At 64.4% G+C, this 12,177-nt stretch overlaps 1 protein-coding gene across 3 annotated transcripts in view; it reads right to left on the bottom strand.

Annotated features, from left to right (window-relative positions):
* Positions 1-226: 226 nt before the first annotated feature.
* DNAJB6 (DnaJ heat shock protein family (Hsp40) member B6) overlaps positions 227-12,177 on the bottom strand; it is a 51,277-nt gene continuing 39,326 nt past the window's right edge. For all 3 annotated transcript variants that reach the window (XM_055591386.1, XM_055591384.1, XM_055591383.1), the window contains 2 exons: positions 3,439-3,618; positions 227-376 (listed from right to left, as the gene is read on the bottom strand). In XM_055591386.1, the coding sequence (XP_055447361.1) occupies positions 294-376; positions 3,439-3,618 (263 nt within the window). In that variant the 3' untranslated portion in view covers positions 227-293. The remainder of the gene's footprint in view (positions 377-3,438; positions 3,619-12,177) is intronic.

Below are 12,177 nucleotides of genomic sequence, written 5' to 3'. Positions count from 1 at the left end.
CCGCGTGTGCGCCGGGCAGCGGGGGGCCGCGGCCGACGGAGGGGCCGCACGGGCGCGGCGGGAGGGGCACGGGCGCCGGCGGGAGGGGCCGCGCGGGCGCGGCGGGAGGGGCACGGGCGGCCGGCGGCTCCGCCCCCCCGCCCCCCCCCGCGCGGCTCCGCCCCCCGCCCCCCCCCCCGCGCACGGCTCCGCCCCGCCCCCCGCGGCTCCGCCCCCCGCCCCCCCCCGGCCCCAGTGCCCCCCACAGGAGGCGGGCCGCACGCGAGTGCACACGGCTGCTCCGCCGCGGCCGTCTAGAGGGGGCCCTTGGTCGGCTTCTTCTTCTTCGACTCCTCTCTGTGCTTCGGCTTCTTCCTCTTGCCGCCTTCTTTGAATCCTAAGGAGACAGGCGTGTGAGACGCTGCAGGGCAGCAGCGCGTGTCTCTGAACATCCCCTCCCCGGCTGACGAGACACACCACACGGCGTATCGGAGGCCCAATGGAGACATGAGCTGACTCAATACCTGGCGATGAAAGTCTCTCACACCAGCACCCCGGGTCCCGGAGGCCGAGTGCCCACCCGCCGCCGGGAGCCCCCCGCCCCACGCCCCGCCCCGAGGCACCCGGGGGCCCCTCTGCAGGCAGAAGCCCAGCGGTGACCACGTCCCGCCTTCCTGCCTGCCCGAGGCTGGGAGGACGAGAGCCCAATCCGCTCGCCTTCTGGGGTTCTACCTGGAACCAGGCGCCCAGGGCGGCTCTGCACCAACAGCTCAGGGCCTGTGTGCGCGTCCACATGGACGCAGGAGGTGTGACGCTGAGTGTGGGGGAGAAAAGACCACTGTGAAAATCCTGCCCAGAACCAGACCAGGGTCACTGTGGGTCTGTGAGCCGGCACACGTGGGCCCCTAAGCCTGAGAAGGCCACCTAAGCGTCATTGGGTTTCATATTACGCAGCAGGTGCGTCTCAGAGCGAAACTACTGGGGCCCCAGTCTGTTCAGAGGCCCTGCACCCACTCGGGGACCCCTTCTCAGAATACCCGGTGCGCGGGTCCACTTGGGGACCCCCTTTTCAGAACCAACACCCAGTGGGCAACACCCGGGGACCCCTTCTCAGAACCAACACCCGGTGGGCAGGCCCACAACGCCCGGGCCACGTCTGGGAAGGTCAAGGACCAGCGCTGTTCTTAACTCAGGAGCTTCTGTTTCATGCTGAATAATTTCATTTCTCATTTCTAACAGCTCGACGTTCTGGACAGACCCCTGGTGTGTGTGGAATCCATAAATCAACAACACTAACCCTTTCTCCACGTCTCACTGTCCGGTTTACGGGTCCTGAGAGGCGTGAGATGCAGCCTCTGAATAAAGCTGGGTCAGCCACCGCACTTCACAGGAGCGCCAGCAACAAGGGACCATCACGGTGAACAGAGCTGCCCCATGCCCCCCTGAACCACACGACACGGGCCAGGCCGTCCACACAGGAGGCCCTCCTGGGACCCACAAGTCCAGCCCTGAGGGCTGAGCACACGCCCACGATCAGAACCCGCCCACCAGCCCCTCGCACACCTCATCGGGGGGGGACACCAGACACACTGTGGGGGCCGCGCTCCTCCCCACACACTCCCAAGAAAACGAGGCAGAACATGGAAACCTGGCTGAAGTCACCGTGGGACCCTCCCCACCACACGGGAGCACGCCCCCCAGGGGCAGCTTATCTCGGGGATGGGGGCACCCAGCAGGTTCCACCAATGGGCCAGAGGCTGCTGACCTGCTGGGGACCTGGCTCGCCCTGTGACCCAGCGACCTTTTCCACTGTCTGTTTCTGGAACCTTCCTTTGGAGCAAGCAGCTCTGTCATCTCCCAGTAGGAAGAGGAAGACCTCACTCCGGTCACACCAATCACACAGACATCCTATCTTGAACCCTTTGGTGGCTTCACACTGGCACGCTGCTGCAGGCCTCGGGGCTCGCTACGGGAGGCGGGCGTGAACAGCAGGAAGCGGCCCGGCAGCACCAGTGTCCGCCAGGCCCCCCGGCCGCCCTGGGACGCAGGCGGGAGCAGCACCTGGCAGACACAGAGCCCTCCGCGTGCTGCGTGTGTGAGGACGTGCTGGTGTCAACGGCCTCCCACCTGCAGGCACCTGGGTGGGACCTGGCCAAGCGTGAGAGCGCAGTCACTTTGCTTTTCCTGCCGAATCCTCCTCTCCCGAGACCCCCTGCAGCAGCCACTGTCCTCCCCTGCACAGGCCTGGCCTCAGCTACCCACGGGCTGCACAGGCCTCGCCGTGGCCCCCGGTTCCACCTCCTGACCAGACAGCTAGACAAGCACCCCGAGGCAGGCCTGGGCCCCACGCGGGAGGCAGGTCCTTGCAACCAGAGGGACCCCTTCCAGCCACGAGACCCCATCAAGTCCTGTGTGTCCAGGAAGCTGGACTCATGGCGCTGTCCCCCACCACGTCCAGCCTGCGTGCCATCGCGGCCAGGGGGTGGCAATGAAACCGGGGAGGACGCCCGCAGGCCCATGCAAGGCACAGCAAGCCTGTTCCGAACTCACCCAGCCCTTCCATCCGCCTCTATTTTTCACTCGACCACCCAGGAGAAAGTTGTCTGCCATTCCTGGGGCTCGGGGCCCAGCACACCCACCGTCAGCGGGCAGACAGGACAAGCCCTGTCCTCGGGCAGACCTGGACCTGTTCCATGTAAGGGGGGTGCCAGGGGAGCTACAGGCACTGAGCTCCCAACAGGAAGTTCCAGAAGAAAGCAGTGGACCCTGTCCTCTCGGGTCCCTGCCTTGCCCCAGGTGCAGAGTCAACCTCACTGAGACGTCATCCTGACCCCGCAGATGAGGGGCCACCTGCCCTCCACCTCGTGGCCAGCTGTGGTCAACCTGGCGACTTCTGGCCCTGAGAACCAAAACGATCGCTTAGAACTGACGAGCGACCCCAACTACAGAGTCCCGACGCCTGGCTCCAGACTCAGCCAGGTCCAGCCTGCACACAGCCGTGCCCTCAGACGTGATCCAGAATCTTCTATGGGGACCGCAGTTCACAGACCACCCCCCGGGCCCCCCAAGATAACGTCGGGTCCAGAAGCTGAAATAGGCAGGAGCAGGGCCCGTGTGATCCCGGGCAGGAGCCCTCCCCTGGGAGAGGGGGGGCCAAGTGAGCACCCGGCAGGCGGCGAGAGGGCCCCCGGGGGGAGGGGGCCCCAAGGCCGCGCCCGTGATCAGCACGAGGGCGGGCAGCGGGGCTCAGTCCGCAGACGGAGGGCTCCTGGGGGCAGGCCGTGCCCGCGGGCTCTGCCGAGACAACACACACATGCGGTGCTGGGAGCCTGGCGCCCGTTTAATGTGGCCGCGCCCGGCCGCCCCCACCCACCCGTCAGGCCAGCACGCAGCAGCACAGGAGGCGTCTCTGTCCTCGGGGGCCCCGCGGCGGCCGGGGGGCGGGGCCCCGGTGCACACCTGCGCAGAAGGCGCCCGGCGCGTCCTCGTCCTCCCCCGCGGCGTGCGCCGCCGGCCGGGGAGGGGGCGCGGGCCGCGGCGGCCGCAGCGAGCGGGCGCTGGAGCTGGCGGGCTGGGCGGGCAGCGCGCTCTGGCCTCGTCGTAGGCATTCCTCCGCGAAGGCGTCCTCGTCGGCCACACCTGAAAGCAAAGGACGAGACGCGCGTGAGCCGGGCCGGGGCCGCGTCCTCGCGCCTGCGGGGCCGGAGCTGAGCCTCGCGGAGAGAAAGGGGGAACCAGGCTGGGCCTCGCCGTGCTCAAGGCTCCCGAAAGCCCCCCGCCGACCCCGGGGCGACGGCGGGGCCGTGCTGCGCAGGCATCGCCCCGGGGAGAGGGCAGGGCTGGCCGTGGGCCCTGCCGCGATGGAGGCGGCAGACTCCCCACGTCCCCGGCTCAGGCCGGAGCGCCGCTGGAGCTCTGAGCCAAGGACCCGCGCACAGGGTCACTTGTCACGGCAGACACACGGCCGAGCCCGAGCCTCCGCGCTCAGAGGTTGTGTTTCTATCAGTCTTTTAAAAAATAGGAGGAAGTTCTGCATGTGATCGAACACCAGGAACACCAGAAGAAAACAAGTGGCAGCCACCACCGAGCAACTTCCCGCTTCCTTCTCTGCAGTCGCAGCACCCTACCTGAGGGCACGGCTGCCAGCAGCCCAGTAACAGTGGGAAATGGGGACCCCGGGGGGTGGTGGCACCTCTGTGCCCCCCAAGGGTGAGCGCGCAGCCCCTGCCGGCCTGCGAGCCCCACGGGGTCATCCATGCCTGTGCCCCCTCGACTGCCCCGCCCACCGCAGACCCTACTCCAGTCCCCCTGCCCTGGGGGAGGACAAGAGGACCACGATGCTCCCGAAATGAAAGCCCTGCTCTTTCGACGGGGCTGCGAGCACAGCTGCTGCTGCCCTGGTAACTGGTCCCCAGGCCCCGGGCTCGGTGCTGGGCAGGGGCGCGGGGCCTTGCCTCTGTCTTCTCCAGACGCGCCTCCTCCCCAAACCCCACACACCTGCCCCGGCCGAGGAATCCTCCTCCAGTAGCACAGATGCTCACCTTCCAGACACAGGCGGACGCTGGGGAGCCCAGACCCGGGGCCTGTGCTTCCAGGGCTCCTGAGCGGACGCACGCCCTGCAAAGCCTCTGCCCACCCCGCAGGCCTGGTGAGCCCCTGGGGCAGGCCTCCACCAGCCCCACGATCCCCTCCAGCAACACACATGCAGGCCTGGTGGCAGGGAGGGGCGCCTGGTGGTCAGCGTGGGGCCCTGGCCACTCTCACAGCAGACGTCCACCCCAAGGGGCACTGGCTGAGGAAACAGGCCTGGCTGTGGCCCTCACCCCCGCCCCCCGCCTGCGCAGGGCTGCCTCACCACCCCCAAAGGGTCGCCAGCACGGTGGGGACACGGGCTGTGTGCGTGAACAGAGCGCCTCTGGGACACGGCCATCTGCAGGAGGAAAGCGCCTGAGTGCAGGGGCCCGGGCAGAGCAGGGCTGGGAGCTCCCGGGGGCCTGGGGGCTGCGGGGTCCAGCACACAGACACAGGCATGACCCCCAAACACGTGGAGCACTCCGGGGGAGGGGGCCCCAGAGCCACAGCTAATACACGACCATCACAGAGACGCGACCTCCAATCCACACGGAACGCAAGTGGGGGAAGGCGGGTGGCCCGACCCTGCAGCTAAGGGTCGCCCCCAAGCCCACGCAGGGCTCCAGTCCACCAGGCAGGAAGCGGCTGGCCGACCACTCCTGGGGGCTTCAACGTGCTTTTGCAGGGACACCGTGCCGCCAGGTGGGGCCCAAGTGCCCAGGTGCTGGACAGGCTCACACTGGGCAGCCGCGTGCCCGCGACGGCCTGGATGTGGCAGGGTGGGCATCCTGGGGGCCAGCCTGCTGCCGGTACCCACCTCGGACCCCCAGGGCCCGTCAGCTGTGCAGGAAGAGGCGGGGCTCCCCCAGCCCCGTCCTGCTCAGGGAATCCCACCGCGCCTCTGTGTGAGGGCGAGGCCAGCCTGCCAGGCCGCACACGGGATGCCTGTCTGCTCTGGACAGGCACCAGTGCACAGGCAGGGGGGCCCTGCAGGAGCCACGGATCCCCTCCCGGCCCCAGCACCTCCTCGGGGCTGCACCTGCCGTCTGTCTGGGCACGAAGCTGTCTGGACACACCAGGCCCGCCGCGCGGAGCACACAGGGTGCCCCCCGTCCCGTGGTCAGGACACCAGCCTTCCACTCCACTGCAGGGGAGAGGGCTCGGTCCCCAGTCAGGCAACTAAGATCCCGTGTGCCCCATGGCATATAAATAAGATGAAAAACATGTTTAAATTCGACAGCTGCTCTTATTTTTACAAAGGCACACGGCGCAGAACACACTCCAGGGCTCAGGGTCTGGCGAGCCCCCCAAAGACCGGGACCCTCTATGGGCAAAGGGAAGACCCTCCTGGGCCCCAGGGTCCTCTCGGCATCCAGATGGCCGTCTGACCCCCCACCAGGGCGCAGACGCACCCTCAGGGCTGGAGCCCAGGGCAGCTCGTGCACTCGCGCGCGCAGGGTGGGCGCCCTCCCCCACCCCAGGGGCACACCCAGCTCGGCAAGGGGCATGTGCTGTGCTGACCAGGCACCCCCCAGGCTCACACCCGACTCCTGGCACCCTCCCGCCTGCCGCCATGAAGCCCCATCTCTCACAAGCACCAGGCCACAGGCTCTCTGAACCGGGCACCGTGCAGGGGCGACAGAGGGGGCGTGGCCTCCGGGAGCCCCTGATGAGCGGTGGTACCTGCACGGCTGGGCTCCTCACGGCCCCACGGGCCGGCCACCCGCAGAGTCAGGAGCCCCAAGGCCCTGGGTCTGGAGCAGGGCGGTCATGTCGCTGACCCCACAAGGTTCCCCTAAAATCCCACCTGTGTCACGCGCCAGGAGAGGGTCCTCGGCGGGGCGGGGGTGGGGGGTGCTGGAGAGAAAGAAACATGCATACTGAGAACTTCTTCCCAGTAGTTCCGCTGGGTACTTTCTGAAAGAGATCCTTCCATGTATGTCCTCGCAAGCGCTCATTATGAACCCACCATTACACGCAAAGTAACACTGGGCATTAACAGGTTTACAAAACACGAGGCCACCATCCTCTTAGATGCAGAGGACATCATGCGAAACGCCCGGCTGCAGGAGGCTCAAGCTGAAATCAAGATTGCCGGCTGGGTGCTTAGTCGCTCAGCCATGTCCGACTCTTTCTGACTCCATGGACTGTAGCCCACCAGGGTCCTCTGACCATGGGGATTCTCCAGGCCAGAATACTGGAGAGGGTTGCCATGCCCTTCTCCAGGGGATCTTCCCAACTCAGGGATCAAACCCAGGTCTCCTGCATTGCAAGCGATTCTTTACCAGCTGATGCCAGGGAATAACCTCAGAGTGGACACAAATGATACCACCCTGATGGCAGAAAGTGAAGAGGAACTAAAGAGCCTCTTGATGAAAGTGAAAGGGAAGAGTGAAAAAGCTGGCTTAAAATTCAACATTCAGAAAACTAAGATCATGGCTTCCGGTCCCATCACTTCATGGCAAATAGATGGGGAAACAGTGGAAACAGTGAGAGACTATTTTCCTGACCTCCAAAATCACTACAGACAGTGAATGCAGCCATGAAATTAAAAGATGCTGTTCCTTGGAAGAAAAGCTATGACAAACCTAGACAGTGTATTAAACAGCAGAGACATCACTTTGCTGATAAAGGTCCAAATAATCAAACTATAGTTTTTCCATGTATTAATGTGAGAGTTGGACTATAAAGAAAGCTGAGAGCCCAAGAATTGATGCTTTTGAACTGTGGTGTTGGAGAAGACTCTTGAGAGGTCCTTGGACTGCAAGGAATCCAACAAATCCATCCTAAAGGAGGTCAGTTGTGAATACTCAATGGAAGGACTAATGCTGAAGCTCCAATCCTCTGGCCACCTGATGTGAAGAGCTGACTCACTGAAAAGACTCTGATGCTGGAAGGTTGAGGGCAGGAGAAGGGGACTGATAGAGAATGAAATGGGTTGTATGGCATCATGGATCTGATGGACATGAGTTTGAGCAAACTCCAGAGACGGTGAAGGAAAGGGAGGCCTGGTGTGCTGCAGTCCACGGGGTTGCCGAGTCGGACAGAACTGAGCGACTGAACCACCACCATCCTCAAAACCGTGCTCAGCGGCAGGTGACAGAGACCGCTCTAGAACACAGTGCTCCCCAGAGTGAGCTCACTGCACACCCTGGGCACTGGCAAGCCCGCCTCGCGAGGCCCAGGCTGTGACCGCAGCTGGGAGCAGGCCCGGGTTAAGAGGGCTCGTGCCTCCCATGGCTTCTGAGCCAGAGAAACAAGCCCCCAGGGGCAGCAGCACGGCGGACATGGGCCCAGCTGGCGTCTCAGAGCCAAGGCCAGCCTCTGCCGGGTCTCCACGTGCCGCAGCCAGGCCCAGCCCGGGAGCTGCCCTACGGCCACGAACACGCATGGCAGGGGTCTGCAAGGTCCCCAACAACAGGCATGTGCGCCCCCAACCCAGGCTCCGAGCCGATGCCCCAGACGTCTCCAGACTCTCCCAGGGCAGCGGCGTCTGGAGCAGAGACGGCTCTGCCCTCAGGGCGGCCGGGGCCGCGGATGCCAGTGCCCCACTCCCCGCCCGGGAGCCAGACGCCCCACCCCAAGGGGGCACAGGACACTCCTGGTAGAGGCAGGGCCAGCGCTGGAGACAGAGGCACCGCAGACAGCTAGGGCTGCCTCGCCCGTGTCTACTCTGTGGCTCCCGGTCACGCTGCCCTGGCCTCGTGCCCACAGCCTCCCCAGCACCCATGTCCTCCTGCAAGACCTGCCCCCGCTCCCAGGGCTGCGTGCATCCCCATCAGGGCGGGAGGCCCAGGGCCCCAGCCACTCGCCGCTGGACAGGACCCGTAGGTCTCTGCTCAAAGGCAGAGCAGGTCCAGGGCCAGCCAGCCCCCAACCCCTTTGGCCCCAGGGCTAGAACAGACACGGCTCCTTCCTGGGAAAGCTCAGGGCAGCAGAGGTGCCCCAAGCCGCAAGGGGACGAGCCTCTGCCAGGCCTGGGAAGACCGTTCACCCCCCCGCACTCAGCCCACGGGGGCTGGCGCCTGGAAACAGACTCCGGGGTGTGCCTGCACTGCTGAGACGCCGGATCTGCGGGACCGTCACTGAGTCTTGCGTTTGCCGCGCCGCGGGTCTCCGAGCTCATCCTCGGTTTTGGGCTGGAGGGCCTGTTTCTCACAGGGGCAACCGGTCCTCAGAGGCCTGGTCGCTCCGGGGAAGCACTCAGGGCCCTCATTTCAGGTGGCAGGAGGGTGGAACACACGCAGCGGCCCTGACTCCAGTGCGAGAGGAGACACGCTGCCCGAGACCCCCGCCACCATGACGGCGCCTGGGCTGCAGCTCCCGACGGCAGACGCTGCCCAGGAGGCCGACAGAGGCTCTTCCCTAAGGACAGGGTGGCCCCAAACCCCAGACTTGTCCCCACCGCCAGGAAACGCCTGCAGCCAGGAGTCTTGCACTTTGAGTCACAGCATTGGGCCCCACGATGCTCAACTGCTACACTCAGGGCCAGGGCCCCACACAGCGGGCATCCATCTCTCCTTCCCTGGGGTTCCCTCCACACCCACGACCCCGGCCCCGGGACGACCCCGAGGCCTGCTGTGGACAATTCAATGATGGCCCAGGGCTGCTCCTCGCCGAACAGAAACCTCTTCCAGAAAAAGCACGCTGTCCACCAAGGGTCACGGAACGCAGAGTGCCCCCACTGAAGGCTCCCACTGCAGGCCACCCAACACCTGCAGGGGACAGCCCCCCACCAACCCACCCACCACGGCACGGCACCAACATCCTCACGAGTCCACGCACCGCCCCTGTGGTACAACCTAAAATTCCAGGAGTTTAAACCAGCAAGTGATGGCGGCCACTGCCATCCCACCCCACACCTAACATCACAGCTGCTGAAAACCAACCACACCTTGGCTTCTTTCTACAGCTTCTGCGCTTTCCATACAACATGAGACACTCCTCTCCAGTGATATTCACCGTGCTTTTTGTTTCAACAACTTACTACGTAAACGCAAAGCACGTCACTCGAAGGAAAGTCAGTCACGTCCAATTCAACCACCCAGAGTGGACTGTTCTGGGGTCCCTTCTGCTAGCCTTTTCCCTGTGCAGGAATGAACGGCTAACGCGCAGGAACTGAAGCCCCGTGGGTTACCCGTCCTGCATCCTTTTCACTTGGGAAACTAAACACACACCAGAAAATATCCTGCCCTGTGGCACCAAGGGAGATAACATTTCAACACAAACCGCGACCTACCAGTCCCTGTGCGGAAGCTCGGTGAAGTCAGCGAGCAGCTATGAGGGGAATGTCCCAGCAGCAGCCACACGCACACAGCCAGGACCCCAAACGCTTCACTTCTTTCCTCAAATGGAGCCCCAACACAGGCAGGAATCTGGCTGATAACATGCAAATAAAAGCAAACCTCCTCGTGTAAAAACAGAGTCACTTTTTCCTAATATGTACAACCCCCCCAGGCCTTGGTGGTGGCTGCTTTTTGCTCTTCTGTGTTGAGGGGATGGGGCAGGGTTAATCCCATGCTTCCCCACATCAGGAATCCCACTGACACACATTGGATTACTCAAACACCCAAATATGCACCAGCGGCCTGAAGAGGACCCCAGGGTGCAGGGCCTGCTATGTGCCGTTCTCACGGGGCTCAGCGCTGGCCCTGCGGCATGGGCTCACACACAGCCCCGGGCAGGGACACAGACCCACGGGGGCGGGGAGGGAGCTGGCCCCAGGAGACTGGGGCCAGGAGACACAGGGCACAGGCCTCACCCACAGGCAGACCGGGAAGGCAGGCGGCGGCACGGAGGAGTCGGGAGGGCGCCCGTGCTGGGGCAGGAGGGACGCGGATGGGTGTGGAGGCCAAGGCCACAGCAAGGGCCTCCCATCCCGCCACTCCAACCCAAGTGCTGCAGGGCATCCACGCCACCAACGCCCCAGGGGGCCGGCCGCCCCGGCAGCGCTGAGCTCAGGAGAGGCCCTGTGCCCTCTCACCCTGCCCTGAGGCAGCCCCCCACGTGTGCCCCCCTCGCCCGAGAGCCTGCGGGGCTCGTCACAAGGGGCGTCCGTGCACCGCAGGCTACTCCAGGCACGGGCCCACCGCTCACACACCTCGGGTGGACCGCTGGAGGCCCACGGGACGGCCACCAGGAAGGCGGAGGCCAGCCTGCCCCACTGGGTCTGCCCGAGGGCGCCCGGCCCCCGTCCAGGCCCCCACGCACCCGGCAAGAGGGGACACAGCCGGGCGGGAGCCCAGAGGCTCGCCCAGAGCCCCCTCCCACCCCCCACAGAGCCGCTGCCCTCCCCTCAGAGAGCCCCCAGCCCACACAGCCCCCTCCCCTCTCCCACAGGGCCCCCTCCCCTCCCCCACGGAGCCCCAGCCTGCAGAGCCCCCAACCCAGAGCCCCTCCTCTCTCCCACGGAGCCCCCTCCTCTCCCCCACAGAACCCCCTCCCCTCTCCCACAGGGCCCCCTCCCCTCCCCCACAGAGCCCCAGCCTGCAGAGCCCCCAACCCAGAGGCCCTCCTCTCTCCCATGGAACCCCCTCCCCTCTCCTACAGGGCCCCCTCCCCTCCCCCACGGAGCCCCAGCCCGCAGAGCCCCTCCCCTCCCCCGCAGAGCCCCTTCCCCTCCCCTGCAGACCCCCAGGCCTCAAAGGCCCTCCCCGGCCCACAGAGCCCCAGGCCAGAGGCCCTGCCCCGCCCACCCCACTAGCTGAGTCCCCTCCCCTCACCTGCAGAGCCCCAGGCCCCCAGGCCCACACCGCCTCCCACAAAGATGGCTGGCTGGCGCCTGGGGCCACACGGCTGGAAGAGGCCCCAAGAGAAGCTGGGTCAGGGCTAGGCAGGACTGGGAAGGTGGTAGGTGGGACGCCCCCTCTGGTGTGAACAGCCAGGGGCCCTAAGCACCTGAGAGGGCAGCCTGGGCCCTCCCCAGCTCAGTCTGCACTCAGGCGGAAGTGGGGCTCTCCAGAGGATGACCAAAGGCCGTCCCCACAGACACTGACCAACATAAACCATCAGAGGACGGACTGATTGCTGCAGGGCCCCATCCATGGTCACAAAATCTGACTTTTCTCGAGACACCATTTAAACCACGTAAAAATCTCAAAATGAGTGAGTCTAGTTTAATATTGATATCCATTAAATACATTTTTTAAAAACTTGTATTACATAGACTAGCAAATATGTGCCAAGGAACTCGCAGGCACTTCATCAGAACACCCCGCCCGCAGGCACCACACTGACCGTGCAAGCCAGGGGAAGAAGACCCAGAGGACAGGACGAGGCAAGGATCCCCGACGGGGGCACACCACACAAGACTTCAGGGATGCCAACCCGGGCAAGAAGTCTGGGAGCAAGCTGGGTGACTTCAACACATACCAATGTTCCAAATAATCAAAGCCACACACGGACAAATACAAGTGAAAATACATGAAAAAAAAACAGAATGTTCAGATGCACAGCATGTACGCCGTTCAACCAAACCAAACACAACACAGTTTTCAGTCAAATGAACACGTGACAACTAAAAAGGGAGATGACTTTCAGGGCAGGCAGACAGCGAAGGATGATGGAACAGGCACCTCTTGAGATCTGAGGACGACTGCAGGAAACGGGTGCCTGATACTCACCCTC

Source organism: Bubalus kerabau, chromosome 8, assembly GCF_029407905.1.
Source record: "Bubalus kerabau isolate K-KA32 ecotype Philippines breed swamp buffalo chromosome 8, PCC_UOA_SB_1v2, whole genome shotgun sequence".
Lineage (NCBI taxonomy): Eukaryota > Metazoa > Chordata > Mammalia > Artiodactyla > Bovidae > Bubalus > Bubalus kerabau.
The sequence above is the reverse complement of the archived record's forward strand: the minus strand, read 5'-3'. Positions and strand labels throughout refer to the sequence as shown.